This window comes from Ochotona princeps, chromosome 27 (assembly GCF_030435755.1).
Source record: "Ochotona princeps isolate mOchPri1 chromosome 27, mOchPri1.hap1, whole genome shotgun sequence".
Taxonomy (NCBI): Eukaryota; Metazoa; Chordata; class Mammalia; order Lagomorpha; family Ochotonidae; genus Ochotona; species Ochotona princeps.
This window is the reverse complement of record NC_080858.1, coordinates 5,282,124-5,304,718: the sequence shown is the minus strand read 5'-3', so window position 1 is coordinate 5,304,718 and position 22,595 is coordinate 5,282,124. Positions and strand designations below refer to the sequence as shown.

Here is a 22,595-nt window from a genome sequence, read left to right as displayed (position 1 = left end):
GGTCTCAAGCATCCACACAGCATCTGAACCACTGCTACAGCCCACAGTGCTAATCCAGTAACGCTGAGTTAAATGTCTCCCTGCTTTACTTTCAATTAACTTCACGCTAGAATGACAGAGAAAGTCACTTCTTCCATTGTTGCTTCACTCCTCAAATGGCCAGGGCTGGGCCAGACAGAAACAAGAAGCCCATCCCCACATCCGGGTCTCCCATGTGGGTAGCAGGGACGCAAGCACTTGGTTCATCTTCCACTGCTTTCCCAGGAGCTTTAGAACAGAACAGAACAGAGTAGAGCAGCCAGGACTATCCATGACACTCCTGCACAGGACCCTCGTGTCTTAAGTCCGGGATTAACTTTCCACACAACTCCAGCCCTGTTTCTCTGATGTGGAGATGATAAACTTAAGGTTTCATAAATTTTGCCCACAAAACCAGACAACAACAGAATAGGGATTTAATCTCAGGCATTTTCATCTCCAGGACCACGCTCTCAACTATCACATTAAAACTGTTCAACCTGGGCCAGTGCAGTAGCCTAGCAGCTAAACTCCTTGCGTTGCAAGCACCAGGATCCCATATGGGTCTACATCCAGCAGCCCTGCTCCCCAGCCAGCTCCCTGCTTGCGGCCCAGGAAAGCAGTTGAGAACAGCCCAAAGCCTTGAGACCCTCACCCGCATGAGACCCAGATGAGGCTCCAGGATCCTGGCTTTGGATCGGCACAGCTCTGGCTGTTGTGGCCGCTTGGAAATTTAATCAACTGACGGAAGATCTTCCTCTCTCTCTCTCTCTCTCCTGCTCTCTGTATTTCTGACTTACCAATAGAAATAAAATAAATATTTAAAAATAAATAAATACGTAAATAAACAAACTGTTCAAGTGTTTTCACATCCAGAAGGCAGAAATACATACTGAGAAATAAAATTAATATACCTAGTCAGCCCTATCTCATTGTTGCCCCAAAGTCCCCCTGACAAAAAAAAATAGCCACATAACTAACCAAAGACTACACACCTTTTACACTACAGAATTGCTTCTTATGGGATAAAGTTTATTTTAAACAAACAGTTAATAGTTTTATCTGACCTATGTAATTACTAGTCTCACAATAAGATGAATTAAAATATGATCATGAAAGCAACATCTAATTTTTAGTTTCTTCTCGCTCTGAAAAAGTTGCACTGAAGTAACTTCAATTTAATTACTTCAGTGACAAGACTTCTAATCCTGTCCAACTGGTTTCTTCTTCCTAATACTTGGGGGGAAATCAGGAGGCTCACAATATAGCACAAAATGAAATCCCATTTTTAGTATTTATCTAGAAACTCCTCTCGTTCTCTTCTTATGATTCTTAACACTTATGCAGAAAAAAAACCTTCTTTTTGCATATCAGCTGCACCAGGCTTAGCAAGACAGTTTGTAAGGTCCCCAATATGTTTGTTTAAAAGGTGGCAAAGGGTCCTAAGGACACCCAACCAGCCAGTTTTCTGGCAAGCACCAAGCCCAACAAAGCCACAACATTTCTGCATCTTATGAGGCCACAGCAGGCAAGGGAGCCAAAGCCAAACCAGAGAAACCACATAAAGATTAAATACCAAGATTCACATCACACAAATTACAACACAGAACAGTCCGTTTTTACTAACCTACAAAAATGAAAAATCCTATCTCCACTCTTTCTAAAAATCTTCGTCAGTAAGTAGGTAAAACCTCAGCAGTTGCTATGAACTCAACCTCTTGGGGAAAACAAAACAAAACAAAACCACATCTGAGGGTTCCTTTCCATGTAAAAAAGGAAGCTAATACAAGAAAATCATAATTTAACCTTAAACACACAGTGACAGAGTTTTTCTTAAAACAGAAGTAGGAACAGCAAGTGAATCTCAAGTTACTATTCAGCATGAGAAACAGTTTTACAGCTTCAAGAAACATCCATAAAACCAATCTGCAGAAACGTTTTCTGGATGCTACAGAAGCCAGCACTGCCAATCTGAAGCCACAGAGTAAAGGCATTATTTATGTACTCTCTATCTATATCCTTGCTACATGATTTCAAGAGATCTTTTATTATTACTATTACTATTATTATCATCATCATCATCAATTTATTTGCAAGGCAGAGTTACACAGATGGGGAGAAATGGAGAGAGAGATCTTCCATCTGCTGGTTCATTCCCCAAATAGCCACAATGGCTAGAGCTAGACTAGTCCAAAGCCAGGAGCCAGGAACTTCTGAGTCTCCCACACGGGTGCAGGAGCCCAGGTTCTGTTCCTAGGAGCATCAGCAGCGAGCTGGATCACAAGTAAGGTAGCTGGTACCGGCACCAGTACCCACATGGATGCTGACATGCAGGGCTTGGCCTTACCTGTTACCAAAGTGCTAGTGGCAAAGGATTGTTACAAATATGAACATGAATATATGTAAAACTTCACGTACTTTTAATCATATGAGCCCCAAAAATTTACTTAATAAGATGAAGAAACTAGTGATCAGAAGAGATATAATTTGGAGACGTTGAAAGTATTAGATACCTTAAAACATAATAAATTATAATCACTATTTTACCCATTGTGCTTCTAAAACACTACACTATTTAATTTTCTGCACAGCTTGTTTTGCAAGAGGATTTGCACATCCACAAACTTCGCCATGAGTGTCTTGCTCTTTATCGATTACATCCCTGGCAACAAGAACAACCAACTGCAGCTCCAGATTGGCCCAGGAGAAGAAAAAACGCTGGGGATCGAAGGGTAACAAGGTAGGTGCTGTTGGAGCCCATGAATATTTCAGAAGAATGGAAAAGTATGCCAGACGGGTTGCTTGCAGTCGGCTAACAGCTGAATTTCTGACCAAAACCAAACGCTTCCTTGACACAATTTATCACATGCTTTTCAGTTCCTTTCCAATACACCCTTCTCTTTTCATTCCTTCTTCCTTTTTAAGAGCAATGTTACCACTATTTTTTTCAAGTGGGACCATCATAAAAGAGAAAAACACCTGTGTGTCCCGTGCTGCTGATTGTGCACCAGGAGAAACCAGGTGTTGTTGCTGAAGTAAAAATAGATAGAGGAAGTGCTGCAAATGCTCAGCCCATCTTTTAAGCAAAGTAGTTTAAAATAAACACTAATTGCAAAGGGTTGGCACAGTATAAACACAGAGTCAGTCTCTCAGCAACCAGAGGTGAGCCGGAGCACCATCCCTGCGTGCCTCTCCAGCCTAGCAGTCTGCCCTGACGCGGACATGAAAGCACTCTCCAGTGTTCAACAATAAAAATAATACCAAGTGCCATTTGAGCATTTCCTATCAGCCAGGCACTGCTCCCTGTGCTTGTCAAATCCCAGCATCTGAGAAGCATTAGCTTTTTACAACAACTCTAGAATCAGATATGAGCCGCATTAAACAGGCTTTAAAAAAAAAAACCTTACTTTTATTTATTTGAAAGGCAGAATAACAGAAGGAGAGCAGAGAGAGAGAAACTGACTCCATTTGCTGGGTCACGCCCCAAATGTGTCCAACAGCCAGCGCAGGGCCGGGTCAAAGTCGGGAGCCAAAAACTAGCCAGGTCCCCCAAGTGGGTGGCAGGAATCCACCACCTGCTGTCTCCCAAGGTGAGCATTAGCTCAACAACATATCAGAAGTGGTGGCAGGACTCCATTCCAATTCTGAAATGGGATGAGAGCATCCCAAGTGGTGGTTTAACATGCTAACACAATACCTATCCCAGGTAGAGATTTTAAATTACGTGGCCTCTCCTAGATGCCCCACTCCTGATCCACCTCCCTTACAATGCGCCTGGGAAGGCAGACAATGGCTCAAGTGCTGGGCTCCTGCAACCCACATGGAAGACCCAGTGGAAACTACCAGCTCCCAGCTTCAGCCTGATCCAGTCCCAGCCACTGAATGTCCAATTTGGTCCCTCTCACACCCAACCAGCGTAGTCTGGATGACCAACAGCACATGAAAACAACGTTGGACTGGTGTTCTCCAGACCATCTGTTCTGGAGGAAGCCAGTAGCCATGACATCATCCACCCAGGCAGCCCAGTAAGACCTAAGTGGTGAAGACAGAGGGAACAGCCCAACTGAGCCTAAAGCCAAGACAAGAGCCTCTTCAAAGACCATGAATCAGATCCATCCAGCTGAGCTACTCCACAATTCCTGACTCTCACTGTGTGAGATAAAACATACTATTACGACATTAACTTCTTTTTAATAAATTCATTTTTTTATAATGATTACATGGTAGATCAGGGTGTGAAGGATCAAGGCTTAGGGAAATCTGGGTGCACTCACTGCTTCCAAATTTGCTATTTCTTCTTGTTTCTGGGAGAACGGGAAAGACAAAGAGGAAACCACTCTTGACTTTCCACACATCCCAGTACCCAGGGATGAGGAACCGCCACCTCACATCAACCCAGAGTCTCCATGTGTACCTATTCCAAGGGTTCTGCCCAAGTGGTTTGGACAGTTCTAAAATGCTGTCAATTTCACCAATCTGATGATGTCACCCTCCCAATGTCCATTGGCTCCATTCACCAAGAATTTTTGCTGTCATTGTTTGTTTGGGATAATTGTCCAGTTAGTTCTGTTCTTGGGATGCCTGGCCTGGGTCCTTGCACTTGCCTGCAAGAACATGTCTTACTTAATGAAAAAAGCAGAGCAGTGGACACAGGCCCTGTTGTAAAAAGCGAATACGGCAGCTCATTTGGTGCTGTAGCAGAAGAAGAACAGAACTATGATGTTAATTTCTGGAGCATTCTGAAGCAATGGTTTAACTAACAATCAAACAGCTTTACTGACAAGATTTTTTTTTTAAGGATTCCTTTCTTCCTCTCTTTCTCTTTCTTTAACTTGAAAGGCAGATCTACAGAGAAAGAGAGACACAGACAGGTATCTTCACCCACTGGTTCACTCCCCAAATGGCCACTATGGCCAGGGCTGAGTTGATCTGAAGCCAGGAGCTCTGCCAGGTCTCCCGTGTGGGTATAGGGGCCCGTGGAGTTTCGCCATCCTTCAGTGCTTTCCCGGGCTGTTAGCAGGGAGCCAGATCCAAAGTGGAGCAGCTGGGACACGAACCAGCACCCATATGGAATGCTGGCACCACATGGGGTGGAGGATTAGTCTGTTGAGGCAAGGCACCAGCCCCAACAAGCTTATTTATAACAAAGATGTTAAAGGAAAGTACATCCTAAGATATCTAAACTAAAAGAAGAATTACACTGATACTTTTAACAGTATTTTGCTTCCTCAAAATCTACCATGTCAACATAACTTTAGAAATGGTAAGGTTGGCCTGGCAGTTTGAGGGTAGACCTCCCATTCCGGTGTGTCTGGATTTGAGCCCCAGTGCTGCTCTGATTCCAACTCCCTGCTAACACAAACCTTGGGAGGCATCAGGGATGGGTCTAACACACACGCTGGAGATCTACATGGAATTTCTATGCTCCTGGCTGCAACCTTGGGAGTGAACAAGAAGATCAAAGCTCTGTTTCTCAAATTAACTTAAACAAATTTTAAGACATAACTAAGATTTATTCCTTGACTTCATCATTGAATTTGTTCAGAGATTAACACATTATTTAATACAAACAGTAACTGTAACTACGATATAATGATCAAATAGAAAAATTAAAAGTCACTTTGTAACAGAATATATAAGAATCCTTATCTTTACAGACATGTTGTAAGGTACCATGGATGAAATGATGTGAAACCTGAAATCCATTCCAGGGTTATTCTATAGTGCTAGCGGAAGGAAGGGGGAAGAGTCTGACACTAACAATCCTGGTGGAGTAGATAACTGTTTGATAAAACGTGTACATTTACTGTTTGTTGTTCTTATATATGTTTGAAATCTCCTGTAATAAAGAGGTTTTTTAAAAAAAATACAATCAGGACACACTTCGTGCTAGATAATTTCCACCTTGATCACCACATTCTGTAAAGCAGGGATGTGGAACATCTGGCCAATGTACGAAGGACCATGGGAATCATTTGGTCTGGCTCTGTCAAGGCAATCATAGGTGAGACTCGAAATTCAATAAGCCTATGGCAGGTTAATTCTTCAGTCAATAATTTTTACGGCCTCCAAGTTATTAAATATACAAATGGCCTTTGAAGAAAAAGGGTTCCCTACCCCTGTGATAAAGCCATACTGATGCACAGCTTAGAAATATGCTCTTCCGAAGAGTTCATTAAATCAACCTGCGTTCTGCACCTTTTTAGAAAGTAAGGCTCTTTTTTTAAGTAAAACTTTTATACATGCAATGTATACAAGCTACACTTCTGGTTAACTTTCAAATATTTTCTAAAAAATGATTACATCTATTGAGTCCTTTTACACTAACATTATTGGGGCCCGTCAGCCAGCTTTTATAAAAGGTTCTCACATAAGAAACAAAGCAATGCATGTAAGTCACTTATGTGAGAACCTTTCATCAATCACCAGAGATAAAACAAAATCTATAACTCCTAGGCAGGAACAGATCCAAAGGCATTTCTGTCTCCAATGAGAATATGATTTAGCTCAATATTTAGCAGGTTTGCTGTTGTTCCTTTTAAGGATAAATGTTCTGCTTATAATAAGATTAAAGAGAGGGGCTCTTTTACATGAGAGTTAAGTTCCCCTGAGATAGTTCTTGTAGCCAATGGGGTCTGGATTCAGGTCCAGAAGAACCTGCATTCTGGTTCTGCCTCTGAAATTGGCAATGCAAACTTAGCATCATGGATGCAGACCACATTAGCAGGAAGCTGGCAGCAGGGGCAGGAACGGAACCCACGCACTACATCACTGGATGTAAGTGATTTCACCAACCTCTGTGGCTGGGCTGAATACTTGACCTTAATTTTAATATTTTTTATATTTCATCTTTAAATATATACATATATTTAAATATGTAAAACAAAAATAATAAGTTATTATGTGAACATACTTTTCTTTAACAAAAAGAGAAGAAGGGAGGGAGGGAAGGAGGAAGGCAAGGTGGGGTGCAGACGGGGGAGAAAGGCAGGTTAACTCCATGAGCTTTGCCTGTAAAATAGTCAAGTGTGACACAGTGGAGGGAAAAGAACCACAAATCTATACTGAAGCCCCAGAACTCAGACTTTAACTCCATCAAGTGCTCTCCTGTATACAAAACAGTTAGCTACTACTATGGCACATGTGACACACGAGGACAGCTGGCTCTGGGAACACAACAGAGAAGGTTCTAGATGAGCACACGCATCGACTCATGCTCTCCAAGGTCTGCCACCTACTTTCTTTTCCAACTGTGCTAGATCATCTGAGATATTTTAAAAGAATCAATGTGGGTCACAATACTCAGGAACAACTAAAACCCACCCTGGGGGGGTTCATATATGGGCACCTGTATGGGAGTCAAGTCCTGGCTGCTCCTCTCACAGTCCAACTCCCTGCTAATGTACCTGGGAAAGCAGCAAAGGTGAGCCCGAACATTTTAACCCCTGCACTCACATGGGAACCGGGAACAAACAACTGGCTCCCGGCTCTGGCCTGGCCTAGCTGGAGTCACCGCAGATACTTGGAGAGTGAACCAGCGGGATGGAAGATCTCTCACTGTCTCTCCATTTCTCTGTAACTTGGCCTTTTAAATAAGAATAAATAAATCTTCAAAAAAAAAACTCACCTTGATTCAACTCAAGCCCCCCAACTCCCCGCTAACCTACCTCCACCCGCTGGTCTCCAGTGCTTCTCTTTCAGGCATTCTGTTCCACTTGTTCAAAAAAGAAACAAATGGAAGGCACTATCATTACTAAAGAATCCTACTCATTTTCAGTAAATCGATAGGTCTAAAGAAAACAAGAGACACATCTGTCCTCGCACGCATTTCTCCAATCACTTTGACAAACACCTCCTCTTCATATCATGAAGTCTTCTGTTTAGTTTAAGCATCTGAAACTCAGGATTGAGTCGTGATTTAGGAGAGAAATAAATTTTTTTTTCAGATTTTTTTTTTTTTATTAGAAAGCCGGACACACAGAGAGGAGGAGAGACAGAGAGGAAGATCTTCCGTCCAATGATTCACTCCCCAAGTGAGCCGCAACGGGCCGATGCGCGCCGATCCGATGCTGGGAACCAGGAACCTCTTACAGGTCTCCCACACGGGTGCAGGGTCCCAAATCCTTGGGCCGTCCTCGACTGCTTTCCCAAGCCACAAGCAGGGAGCTGGATGGGAAGTGGAACTGCCAGGATTAGAACCGGCACCCATATGGGATCCCGGGGCTTTCAAGGCGAGGACTTCAGCCACTAGGCCACGCCGCCGGGCCCAGGAGAGAAATAATTTACATAAGAGGTCAGAAGTCTTTACTTATTTTCAGCAACGTGGCCTGGGAATGCTTAAATCACCCACGGCCCAAACACAGCAAGCCCTTCTGAAGCCTGTCCCCGGGCTCACCCTCCCACCACAGGAGAGGGAAACTGTAGGCATTCCCCGCGACCCAGGCCCTGGTCAGCAGTGACCGCGGGTGCTTCCTCGGCCCTGGCAGCCAGGAGGGCGCTTGGAAGGACGGCTCAGACCTGCTGCTAGAGTCAGCCCCCTAAAACACTATTTTCTGCCAGCCACCTGCAGGGGACACCCCGATTTTCCACCAGAGGTTTTCTATTTGATGTAAGCTGACTGCTGTTCTGCCACGTGACAAGTACACTGGACTCCCAGCAAGGTGGAAATCAAGGTCATCTCTCTGGCTCCTGGCCTCTGCCTGTCTTCCCACGTTATCTGTCTCTAGTGAGTCCCTTTTTTTCCCATAAGAGAAAAAAGTAGATTATTTTTAGCATTAAGCTCCTCAGACTCAAAGCTATTTTCTTATCCCGTTTTACCTCAATTGCTGATAATGTAGAAGATCTTGTTTTTAAAAAACAAAATGGGACCCGGCGCAATAGCCTAGTAGTTAAAGTCCTCGCCTTGCACGTGCCGGGATCCCATATGGGCACCGGTTCTAATCCCGGCGGCCCTGCTTCCCATGCAGCTCCCTGCTGGTGGCCTGGGAAAGCAGTTGAGGACTGTCCAAAGCCTTGGGACCCTGCAGCTGCTTGGGAGACCCAGAGGAGCCCCTGGTTCGTGGCTTCAGATTGGCTCAGCTCCAGCCGTTGCAGTCACTTGGGGAGTGAACCATCAGATGGAAGATCTCCCTCTCTGTCTCTCCTCCTCTCTGTATATCCGCCTTTCAATAAAAATAAATAAATCTTTAAAAGACAAAATGTGTTCCAAGTACTAAAGGATTTATTTTCTATCAAAGTAAACCCTGAAGGAAACAAGTCCTTTTTATTTATTCATCCACTCAACCAACATTTATATACTGAGAGGTCTCAGCCCACAGACAAAATTAATGGAAATGACCTGGACCAAACAAAAATAAAAATCAAAAAACCAAATCTTACAGAGGATTGCTCATCTCACTTAAGCACAATAAAACAGCCACTTTAGATTCTAGCTTGTAATCAGAAATCAGGACTGCTATTTTGACACTCTGGCCCTGTGGAATAAATGACTATTATTTTCTCTAATACAATCCTACAGACTACAGCTTCAAAAACTGAGCAAATGTTACTTTTACAATATAAAACAGAAAAGCTACCACTTAAAACATATGTGTGTGAGAGAGAGATTTATCTGAAAGGTGGAGTGATACAAAGGGAGGAGCACAGAGGGACCTTCCATCTATTGGCTTTCTCTCCAAATAGCAGAGACAGCTGGGCTGTGAGGCCAGGCGGAAGCCAGGCTGCCTGGAACACCAGCCCATCTCCCACTCGGGTGGGTGGTGGCGGCCTGAGTACTGGACTCCCCCACCTGCTGCTCCCAGTCACACTAGCAGGAAGCTGGCCTAGAAGTGTAGGTGGACTTGAACCTCAGGCACAATTTTTCTTACACAGTACATATTGCCTTCTGTTACTGCAAACCAATTGTTTCCTGGTAGTATATTACACAGGCAAAAAAAATGCCATGCAAATCAGACTCTAAACCTTCATTATTACACATCTTTTCGATGGTATATGAAACACATTCCTCAGGGAGTTCTACAAAAATTTCTGAAACAGGGGGCCAGCATTGTGGCACAGCAAATTACGCCACTGCCAATTCCAATCCAGCTCCCTGCTAAAGTCTCACCCGCAAGGGAGACCAGGATGGAGTTGCAAATGCTGCAACCATTTGGGAAATGAACCAGTGGACGGAAGATCTCTTGTCTCATTTGTGTGAAGCAGTGGCAATCATCGTACCAGAGGTTAAGTCATTGCCTACGACATTGCCAGTTGGAGTCCCAGCTGCTCCACTTCTGATCCAGCTCCCTGCAAATGCACCTGGGAGAGCAGCATTAAGACGGCTCCAGTACTTGGACTCCAGCTACCCACATGGGGGACGAATGTGCAATCTGGTCTCTTGATTTCAGCCTGGCCCAGGCCTCGAGTGCAGCCATTTGAAGAGTGAACCAGTGGACAGAAGATGTCTTTCCCTCCCATTTATCTCTTTCCCTGACTTTCAAATAAATAAACCTTACAAAAACCCAAACCAAAATGAAACCTTGTCTGAAACAAGGCAAGTACCTGGCTTTCTGCATATATATATATGAAACAAACAACAACTAAACACACAGAAATACACAAATCTTAACTTCTGTTACTAATGTTACTCTACTTAAAAACAAACTCCTAAATACTAGCAAAAACTGATTCATTGTCTCTTTCTGTTCTATTTTTTAGCTTTAGCATTTGATAAGCATCTAAAACTGTCTTGTTGATAATAAGATTAAAGTGCCAATGGTCTCTACCCAAATTAACTCTGCTGCTCATGTGTGACAACCTCAGAATCCAGATTCAACTTCTGAGACGGACAGAGACAGTAACAGGCAACAAGCTCAGGCTTCCTTACCCTGGAAGGCTCTCAGCCCAAGTCACCCTTCCCTAAACAAGCAACTGCACTTTAAGGAATCTTCCAAGAGACTGTGCGCTCAACAAAAAGAACCTTAAAAAGTGAAGTTACTTTTCAAATACACAGCTACACAGACACACTGGACAGGAAAGTATTACGAAAGAAAAAGAACAAATAAGAAAAAATATTTATAAAACTCTTGTCCACAATATGTTTTCTGCAACTCTAAGAGCATCTTTCAAGGCAGCTAAAAGTTTTATGTTGCTCTATAAGGAAACCCGAGCAGACCCAAGAAAAGCACCCAGTATATAATCTCATCACAAAGCAGTAGGGTCAAAGGGTAGAGGTCAGGGAACAGGGTGTTGCAAGGGTTCCCACACTTGAGAGAAGATTGAATCTCATTAACTCAGAGATGGTCAAAACCACTCAGTCGTGTTTACTAATACATCCTGGACACCTCGAGGCAATATGAAAGAACTTAATTTTAAGAGTAGAAATTTAAGAAGTTGCTTCTTTTTCCTTCATTTGAAAAACACCACCAATTTCTCACCCATCTGACTGCTTCAGTTGTCCTTCAAAGACTGACTTTCAGACCAAAGCTATCACCTGATCAATGCGACACAGAATGTCAACGTGCATTTAACACTAGTCCTCTGCTGGTCATGACTCCGCAAGGTAAGTCTACTCTGAGGTCTATGTTAACATTCAGAAAAAGTGAATTTTTTACTGCTGCTTAGAGGAGATTTCACTGCAGGCAAGACCGAAGGTAATTTTGTTAAGCCTTCAGTAGACAAGACCAACCCATGTGCAGGAGACTACACAAAGCAGCTCAATGGCTTTTCCAGTGGACAATTCAATCTGAGGGAGCTCTGAGAGCCAGAGTACTGACGAAGCTCTAACTGTACCATTTCTTGTACTCCGGCCGTGAATTTTGGGTTCCCACTGGGAGGCGAAGTAGGCAACACATCAAGAAGACCAGAGAAGGCGCATCTGGAATAACAGGTGTGGTTTTCCATTTGTACCCTATCAACACTCAACCTCCATGCATTCATACTTCTCCTTCCCTCTCCCCTTTGGCCCCTGCACCGGGGACAAGGGATCATAGCAACTGAAGCCTGCTGGGCCTCACAAGGCAGATCTTACATGCTGGTACACACAGTGTTCGTATATTTAATTAAAATCAGACTGTAGTTTGACTCACCAATGAAAAAACTAACACTGCCAGACAGGAGTGAGAACAACCAAACAAAATATCCTATTCTGGCATAATCATCCCAGAGGTACCAACACTTGTGTTTTAATAAACTGTGAAACCACAGTCATTGCACTCACAAACAGTGGCACAAGACAAACTAGGTTGACTGCAAAAGCTCATTCCCCTGGAGTTGAGACAGAATATCTGGAGACTCAGACAAAAGTTCATTTATTAAGAAACAGAACACTTGAGACAGGAGATGGGAAACATTTTTAAACAATCTGTTTTCTTGTTATCCCAGCCACTTAAATTTTCTTAAGGTTTAACTTATAATCAAGATAAACTGAGCAAATAAAACACAACACTGCAGACCCCCACGTGAATCAACCACAAGTGAATTTAAACTGCAACATGCCCTAAATTTTTAGTGCTCAAACCATTCTTACGCAAGGCTCCGTCTTACTCCCAGGGAGCTCCTGCCGACCTGCTGGTGCTGGTTCTCTTCAAGGCAGCCATATGCGCTGGAAATTCCCAGCGGATGTGATGCCCAAATTGTTTTCCATAGGGGAAACCATCTCTCCAAAAAAGAATAAAATAGGGGACCAGCGCTATGAGTAGTACAGTACCTGCAACCCAAATAGGTGCCAGTTCAAGCCATGGCCTCTCCACTGCCGATCCAGCTCCCAGATAACGCGTGTGGGGAAGCAGTGGAGGAAAGCTTAAGTCCTTGGGCCCCTGCATCACTGTGGGGACTGGGAATAAGTTTCTGGCTCCTGGTTTCAGGTGAACTCAGCTACAGTTACTGATGTTATCTGGGAAGTGAATTAGCAGATGAAGATGTTTGTCCCTCTTTCTCTGTATAGCGCTGCCTTTCAAACTACGAAATTATCTTTAAGACAGCTTTAAATGTAACATACAAGAACAACACTGTTGCTATAGTAGATGATGCCTGTTCTCCCAGACTGACAAAGCAAAAGGAAGAAAACTAAAACACTACTAGAGAACAGTATGTCCCAAGAAGCCTCCTGCTGGGGACCAGGGCACTGAGACAGAGGTCTCAATTCTGGTCACCGTGAAGCAAGAAATGTACAACTTTTTGCCAAAAGATTTCTTCTTTTATAGATTTTTACAGAAATGATACAACAGCAAAATAGCAAAAGAAAGTGATTTCATGAGGACTAATGTAAAAATAGGAGTGACCTTCAGAAAAGGCATCTGGGAAAATAAAACGCAAAGGCTTGGTCACCTGGCAAGCTAGTGCCAAGCTGTACAGAGGCAGAGAGACCACCAGGAGCTCACTGACTGACTCCTGCACCCACCTCGCTGTGCTGCCAAACCAGAGGGCACTTTCCTGGGTCAGACACAGACAAAGTGTGCTCCCACCTGGAAGGAAGATAAGGGAAGATGAGGCAACGTATGTGGTCCTCAAAGTAGAAGCCAAGATGGGCAGGAGAAAATCACGCAAAATATGTGGATTTCCATCCAAAGCCCAGTGGGATCTAGAAAACACACAGTGAAAAACAATCTTTAAACTGAGCTTCACAATTTAAAAATCCAAAAGTCTACATCTCCTTTTAAAGAGCGAATGCTCTATTTCTCACATCAGGATCAAACATAAAAGATTCTCCAACCATAAAACATTAGAAATCCATCTCCCTTTCTACCACACTCCTATGGTTTAAAAGCTCTCTGTGAAAATAACTGACACATACGTGTTTTTAAAAATGATCATTAACTACTATCTTTGCTTTTTCATCAGTCTCAAGTTTCTCATTTTTAAGGAAACTCTAGCTCAGAAAATGCTGGAAAGGGAAGCAGAAACCAGACCAGGAGGATCTCTGTAAACCACCATAAACATTTTGCACCTTAATCTGAATACAAGGGAAGCTTCTGCAGAACCTCAAGTAGACAAACAAACAAACAAAAAAATATGCAGGAGCCTGGCCCTGTGGCGTAGTGGATAAAACCACCAACAACAACACTGGCAACCCATATGGGCACCGGTCCAAGGCACAGGTGCTCCACTCCCCGCTAATGCGTGATGGCACAAGGCCTTGGGTCCCTGCAACCCACATGGGAGACCCAGAGGAAGCTCCTGGCCTCAGACCAGACCAGCTCCAACCGTCACAGCCAACTGGGAAGTGAACCAGAGGACAAAGACCTCTCTCTCCCCCTTCTCTCTGTAACTCCACCTTTCAAATAAATACATACTTTTTAAAAATTATGCAATCACATCATTGGCTATTTTGTGGAAAATTGGTATTGCCATTCACACTATAAAAATAATCTAGAGACTTCCCAATGCTAACAATCTATAGGTTTCAAACAAGGGGTTCCGTGGTCCCTTAAAGTCCATGTAGTTCACAACTGAGGGAGACTACAAATTAATTTAACATTTCAGAAAGTGTATTAGAAATTGTAGCCTGTCTGTAAAAAGAACTGTGTGGAATAACATATTTGCCCCCTTCCCCTGTGGCTGCCACTGTAACTACTCAACCGTCTTCCTGGGGTGTAGGTAGACTCTAGCAGTCCTCGTGTTTCATGGCACTGAGAATTAACTTCTTTTTAAAGATCAATTGAGGTGGTTCTGCCGCTCTCCGTGCAACCCCCTGATTCCAAGCCCCAGGGGTTTCACCTCATTCTCCCTGTCTGAGGCAGGTGATGCTGAGGATGCCCAGCCCTGTCAGGACAGACTAGCTCTGAGCCGGCTCCCAGAGCTCAGCACCAGCCTGCTGCCCCGCCCAGCACCACTTCACAGCCACAGGATCCTTTTCAAAACTGAAAATACACACAGGACCACAATTTATGCTTTAAAAAAATGAGAAATAATACTCAGTAAGAGAAGCAAAACAACTTTTTAATTGAAAGTAGAATTTTTATTTGTGTGGTAAAAGCCTTTTGTTTATAAAACAGTAAAAGTTTATAGAAAATGGGATTAAACTAGTTTATTTTGATACAAAACTTTTAAACCCATGCAGGTTTTTTTCCTCTATACTCATTTTTCATGAACTTTTCAAAATGCCCTAGTATAATAATATCATTATAAATGTTCACTGATTAAAAAACACAAGTAACACCCAATATATACTCTCCTGATTTTTCCATGCAGGAAGGAATGCATATAAGAACCCAGTGGTATTCCTTCTCTGTCCTCTCTCCTGCCCCTCAGGGTTAGACCCAGCATTTAATCAATGCACCAGGAAAAGCAGATGGGAGGGACTTAGGACCACACCACCCACGTGGGACACAGAGTTCCAAGCTCCTGGCTTTGAACCGGGCCAGCCCTGGCTACTGTAGTCATCTGGGAAGTGAACCAGCGGAGACAAGAACACTCACTTGCTGTGTCTCCCTCTGTCATTCCTTGAGGCAAATCTTTTTTTACGTGTCTTTTTCTTTATTTGAGAGGCCAAGAGATAATACTGGCTTACTCCTTAAGTGGCCACAATGGTGGGACTTAGGCTGGGCCAAAAATGAGGCAGGAACCTGCAGTCCAATTACTTGAGGTATCACCAGGGCATCACTCAGGGTATCAAACGCAAAGTTCCTATGGAATGCAAGTATCCCAGCTAGCATCTCAATGGCTATACTGTCCCTCTAGTAGATTTTTTTTAAGATTTATTTATTTTATTACAAATTCAGATATACAGAGAGGAGGAGAGACAGAGAGGAAGATCTTCCGTCTGATGATTCACTCCCCAAGTGAGCCGCAACGGGTCGGTGCACGCCGATCCGAAGCCGGGAACCAGGAACCTCTTCCGGGTCTCCCACGTGGGTGCAGGGTTCCAAAGCCTCGGGCCGTCCTCAACTGCTTTTCCAGGCCACAAGCAGGGAGCTGGATGGGAAGTGGAGCTGCCAGGATTAGAACCGGAGCCCATATGGGATCGCGGCGTGTTCAAGGCGAGTACCTTAGCCGCTAGGCCACGCCGCCGGGCCCCCTCTAGTAGATTTTTAAGTGCAGTTATCACTATACTACATGCAGCAGATAAACCCTTAATCTTCGGCTTTGTTAGAAGGGGGCCAACAAATCTGTGCCACTGTGTCTCCAGTGTGAGGAGTCCCTCCAACATCAGTCATGAAGACTGATAAGATTCCCGCCATGGCAGACTTAGCACCATTTTCCCCCCAACCCTGTCTCTTCCTGTAACCTCCTGGTGCCATTCTTGACTGCCCAATCCACCAATCCGCTGCTGCCCCTCCCCCTAGTACCTGCCTACCGTAGTTTCTACCAATCCCCCGTGGCTGCCCGTGACCCTGTCCACCAATCCTCACTGCCCCATGTTACCCACCCCTGGCCAAGAAAGCACGATCCTGTATGCATCCAGTCTCTTCTCCCTTCTTGTTCTCTTCTCCTCGTGTTCTCTCTTTCTCTCCCCCCACACCCTCCACTCCCCCAGGCACTCTTTTTGTCCAGTTTTCCCTCTGCCCTGCAGCTGCCTCCCCTGCCGGAATGAAGGCCATCACGTGTGGCTGACTCGTGGTGTCTGGCGTCTTGAGTTTGTGACAAAAATAGCTAACATCCAGCCCACTAGTTACTGAGACAGAGACTTACAAATTTCTGCTCTCACACTGCTGTGGACCAAAGAGCTCAACAAGCTACCCAGTGAGACTCTGCCATCCATGGCTCAGCCACCGGCAAGCCGGTACATTCTGCCACCATTTTAAGACATATGATGGCAGTCTTGACTGTGACATTCAGTCTAAAACAAGGGCCAGCTGAAATATTTGCTGAATTCAGGTCAAGCTCTCCTGTTTTGGGGGCGCAGTACATTAGAGCAGCCAGGCACTAGACAGGTCTACTGCTGGTCACACATGATCCAATAGGGCTTTTCATCTCTCTGCCCCAGTTACTACACAGCAACTGCATCCAAGGCCCCTTCCAAAAGCAGCACAGAATAACACCATGACAGTCTCAACCATGGTCTCCACAGCCTCTAAGCTCAAGAAACCACACCCAAAAAGCCAAGTAAAAATGTCTAGAAACCACAGAAATCTACACAAAGGCCTGTGGCAGAGATTTCAGACATCAGGTTACAAGAGCAGTGAGCAGGAATGAATCCATGCCACCACAGGACCACTTCAAGAATATTCTGGTCATCATATAATAAACTCATTGTAAACTTACATTTCTTCCCTTAATAAATTTTGTGTACTATGGACAAGGTACTATAAAAGAGCACTTTCCCCCTAGGGAAACTTGTCCCTTTATGTAAATTGCTATAAATCAAGCCACATTCCCAGAGCTAAGTCTTAAAGGAAATCAGTCTTAAAAGAAAACTTTAAATAAATGTCTGCCTTCCTTTTCACCAACTAACTGCATGGTTTACCTTCATCTCATACACCTCCTTTCTTTTACATGAAATAAGGAATCTAATTCTCAAAACTTTTTTTAAAGGAAATAAAACATTTCCATTTTAATATTTAAAGGACATTTTGTGAACAAAGTACAGCTTGGAAAATACACAGCAGAGACACAACAGCTGAAGCTGGCAGAGAAAACACAGAAGCAGAGGCTGGCGTTGTGACATAGCATGCAAAGTTGCTGTCTGCGATGCCGGCTCAAGTTCTGGCTGTCCCAATTCCAATCCAGCTCCCTACTAATAGCCTGGGAAAAGCCATAAAAGATGGCCCAAACACCTGGGCCCCTGGCACCCACAAGGGAGACAGAGAAGAAGCTCCTGGCTCCCGGTTTCGGCCTGGCCCAGCCCCAGCTGTTGGGAGTACCTGGGGAATGAACCAATAGATGGAAGACAGATCCTGCTTTCTCTTTCTCTCTGTAACTCTTCCAAGTAAATGAATAAATCTTCAACAACAACAATAACAAAACCCCCACAATGGGTAATAGGTACACACAGACACATCATTATCCCTTGGTAAAACCATTAGGTCCTCCATTTCTAAATATACTTTCATTTTTACAGATACGTGTAAAAATTATTTTCAACTACGTGGGGTCAGTTTAAGTGAACTAGTTCTCACAACAGGCAAGAGTTTTTTTCTATAACTGTGAAGGCTAAATTTCATTGAGAGAAGTATCTGGAAACTTCTGAGGAACAGGCACTTGGCCTGGCAGCTCAAACACCACGGAAGACACTGAATCAAGGGATGCAGCACTCTGGCTCCATATCCAGCTCCCTGCTAATGTGCACCCTGGGAAGCAGATATGACAGCACAGAGCTGGGTCCCTGCCAGCCCCAGGAGAAACCTGAACTGAGACCCTGGCTCCACCTTCAGTCTGGCCCAGCCTGGGCAGCTGCAAAAAATTCAAAAAGTGAACTGGCAGATGGGAGGTCTCTTTGCTTCTCTCCTTCAAATAGTAATACAAATACAGATAATACATAACGAGGAGAGAGCACTGTGGTCCAGCAGGTTAAGCTGTATCCCATAAGAGACTGGGATGGGGTTTCTACCTCCTGACTTCCTGGCCTAGGAAGGCTCCTGCAACCATCTGAGGAGTGAACCAGCAGATGAAACACCTCTGTCTCTCTCTCTCTCGCTCTCTCTCTATATATATATATGTAATTCTGACTCCAAGCAAAAATAAACAAACTTTAAAAAAGAATTTATGTTTAAAACAAGTCAGTTAAGACATTCTACAAAAAGGGTAACAACTTGCTAAGGAACAGTGAGATAAAAACAGATCTTTGAAATTAATGCAGCGAAACAGAGACAGCCTCCTGACTGATTTGCCTAACTCAGTGCTGTGGTTTCAGTGTGACACCCAAGAGTTCCCAGGCCAGAAGCTTGGTGCCTGGTGTGCTGATATTGGGAGGGGGCCAATAAGAAACCCTTAGGTCACTGGAGGAGGTCCCAACCACAGCAAGGGTTGCTGTGACTCTCACAGGACCTTGGCTAGTTCCAGAGTAAGCAATGCGTTAAAAAAAAAAAAAAAGAAGAAGAAGAAGAAGAAGAAAAGAAAGGGGCAACCCAGCTGTTAGGACCTCCTGCTTCCTCTCTACCAAAGTGACTGATTCTAGAAGCACTCCTGCCCCCAGCCCTTCACCAAGGCTACACAAGTGGGGTCACCTGAACTTGGACTGGAACTACCAGGCCTCAGCAATCTATTTCAGCAACAGAAATTACAAACACTGCCCCCAAAGGTAACCTTGGAAAGGCTGTTGGCAACATACTCCTGTTTTCCTCTCATTTCAAGGTCTGCACATCTTTATCACATGGACTGCATCTTGCACCTGTCCCTAGCATAACCCAACCTGCCTCCACACAGGATGGGATCCTTGAGCCCACTCTATTCTGCCACATTCCCTCCCTCAACGATTTCATCTATTTCATGGCTTTAAATCTGCATCTACAGTCTCAACTCCTGCCCTGAGTGATGTCTTGGCTACCTGACACTTGCACTTTGAAGTCTAACAGGCGTTTCAAATTTAACATGACCAAAACCAAACTCATCTCCCGCCTGCTTCGCCATCAGGATTCCTATTTCAGTAAACAGAGAAACTTAACAATTAACTGCTTAGGTCCAAAATCCTGCAGTCACCTTTGGTTATGCTGTTTGAATACTGGCCACCATGTTAACAGAACCAGTACATACTGCTCCAGTTCATCAGCAAATTTTGTTGGAGCTACCTGCAATCCTGAGACAGGCTCTGACTGTCCCCTGCCAGGTCCCTGAGCCTCCAATGGAAACAAAGTGAAACCTTTTAAGTGGTCTGCTGGAGGTTTGCCTCTGATGCAGGCTGAGCAGGAGGCACATCCAATCTTGTCATTATTCTGCCCAAAATCATCCAGTGGCTTCTCATCTCAGAGTAAAAGCCTGGTCTGCCTGTCTACACTTTATCTACAATCTGACCTACTACTATAGCCGCATCAGTCTCCTGGCTGCTGCCTGCACAAACCAAGTGCTGTCCCAGCTCAGGGGCTCCTCACTTCCAGGTCAGGCTGCCTGCAATGCTGTGCCCTCAGGGTGAGCCACAGCTGACGACCCCCTGTCTTACATGCCCCCTCCACCTTCCTCCTTAACCAAGATGTTCAAAGCCACAATCCTGCATCCCACCACTGCTGCTAGCATGCTCTCGCCTCATTCTCCCTCCCAGCAGTGGTTGACATCTGGCAAAAAGTATTTTTCCATTATTTACTCACACTGAAATGTCAGCTCCATGATGCTCTGTTCAAGGCTGCCCCCAGCATCCAGAACACACAGACTTTCAAAACTGACCAGTGAATGAATGATACCGACAACTTACAGGCACAATGCATTATTGCTGGAAAACAGCAAGTGTAACAAGGATTGCTGCTCACACTTTGGTACAGTGTTGCAATAAAGAGAAGCCACATTTGCTTCTCCAAGTGCATGGAGATCTAATTTTCTATGAATCTGTTTTGTTAAGGCAATCTGCATTGTGCATAAAGAGTGCCAGGCGATGATTTTATACAAGTGTTGCTTTAGCTGCTGTAGGCAAAAAGGGGGAGGACTACAGCATCTTCCCTTCCCCACAATGACCCCAGCGCCACAGCCCACCAGGATGTTTAGGGAAGAAGCCACACCTAGGAAAGAAAAACCGTCACACCAAGACAGAGCTCCACAGAGCCCTCTGCACAGCTTTCCCAACTTCATCTCCATAAAAAACAACAACAAAAAACCTGAACATGTACATGAGCTCTTGAGTGAAGAAACAGTATGATTATGTAACTACACATACGGGAAAAAAATCTGGTACCCCATGACCCCTCATTTCCAAAAGAAAGAAAAAAACGACCCAAAAACGAAAACGAGATTTCCAGATTCTGTTGAATATGTTTTGCTGCAAAGATAACTTAATAAAGACATTCACTTGGCCAACCCGTGGACTGGGCGGTACTGTATTTTAAGGCTGAGCCACTTTGTTTACTATTTTTTTTTATTATTTAATACATTTCCTCCCAGTAGCCGGTGCAATCAGCAGGGAATGCTATGTCCATAGGAAGCAGTTATGAAAAGCAATGACCTAAGTGTTTCACACTGACACAGAGGAAGTTCAGGCGCTAGATGTCACTTGTCTTAACCCATTTAACCCTCTCCAAAAGACACCACCAGCCTCAAAGCCCACTGAGGCCAGCAGAGAGAAGCAGGCATGGGAAATCCATGGAGCCTCCTCTCCCCGCCTTCCCCCACCCCCAGCATCCTTCCAGGGCCCCAGGCCCAGCCCCCCACCACGACACCAAGTGCAACAAGAGGGACCCAGACCCCTCCAGGAAAAAAAAAAAAAAAAAAAAAAAACACCGGCGCGCTAAAGGCTCCTGCCCACTCCAACTCGCGGGACACCGGCGGCCGCGCCAACAAAGCGACGTGCCGGGGTCCCCAGAGTCCAAAGGTTCCCGCCCGCGGCCGTGACACGGCCAAATCGCCGGGATTCCAAAAGGTGACTGACCCTCGTCGCGGAACCCGGGGCCGGTCCAGGATGAAGTCCGGGCCGCCTCCCGCCCCGCACGGCCGCGCCTGCTCGCATCCCGCGGGCGGCCGGCCGAGCGCCTTCCGACGCCCCCTCCCCGACAAGGCCGGGGCTCAAACTTCGCCGCCGGGCGGGTAGTAGCAGGTCGGGGGTCCAGGGCGCCGTGGTCCGGCCGAGGGCTAACGGGATGGGCTCGGCGTTCCGCACCCGAGCCCGGCGGCGCGGGCCATGCCTGCCTGTCCTCGGGCCGCCCGCTCCTGCCCCCGCGCCCGTTATGAATAACCCCGCGCCCCCCGGAGGCGCAGCGGCGGCGGGCTCAGCAGCGCACCCTGCACGCGGAATACATAACAATGTCATTAAGTGGCAGCCGAGCGAGCGCCCGTCCGGCCGCCGGGAGCTGACTTTGTCTGCAACCCGCACCCCGCCTCCCGCGCGCCTGCCTAAGGGGGACGCCCCGCGCCGCCGCAGCCCGGCCTTACCCGCCAGCTCGTCGGGCTCCAGCCCGCTGTCCGCGTCGATCCCACACAGCACGAAGTAGTGCGCGAAGCGGCAGGCGGCCGGGGACGAGCCCGAGCCCGGGCCGGGCGCCGTGCCGCCGCTGCTGCCGCCGCTCATCCCGGCCGCGTCGCTCTCCTGCCTGCCAGGGAAGGCTCGCTGAGGGGCCCGCCGCGCCGGCTGCGGTGTCCGCGCCCACCCTTACGGCCACGCCGACGCGCCCATGGCCGCGCGGCCGCCGCCGCTCGCCTCAGCGTGGCCCCTCGCTCGGCGCCGGGGAGCGGCCGCGGCACCGCGCGCTCTCGTTGGGCTCCCGGCGCGGAGTGGGGGCGGGGAGAAGGACGCTCCGGGAGGCTCGGCCGAGCGAGACCCCACGTCGCCGCCAACGCCGCAGCTGCGCCCGCGAGCCGGGAGCCGCGGCGTCTGGCGCCCGAGGTCAGCTGAGCGGCGCTCGGGCAGTGGGAGCGCGGGCCGGGCGGTGGAGCGCGGCGAGCTGAGGGAAGGCGGAGGACGGCGGCGCGCGCGCCCGGCGGTGGGGGAGGGGCGCGCGCGCCGGAGCCGGGAGCGCGCTCGTCCCGCGGGCTCGGGGGAGCGCCGGGCAGGCGGGCGGGAGCGGGTGCTGTCCTCTAGAAAGGGG

The 22,595-nt window shown here is 46.2% G+C and overlaps 1 protein-coding gene across 6 annotated transcripts in view; it reads right to left on the bottom strand.

The window, feature by feature from the left end:
- DENND5B (DENN domain containing 5B) overlaps nt 1–22,383 on the bottom strand; it is a 140,195-nt gene extending 117,812 nt beyond the window's left edge. For 2 of the 6 annotated variants that reach the window (XM_058655744.1, XM_058655745.1), the window contains exon 1: nt 21,943–22,264. In XM_058655744.1, the coding sequence (XP_058511727.1) occupies nt 21,943–22,078 (136 nt within the window). In that variant the 5' untranslated portion in view covers nt 22,079–22,264. Of the gene's footprint in view, nt 1–21,942 lie in introns of all 6 variants that reach the window. The other 4 variants (XM_036497318.2, XM_058655748.1, XM_058655746.1 and 1 more) reach the window with 3 other exon arrangements.
- Between the last annotated feature and the right edge of the window lie 212 nt (nt 22,384–22,595).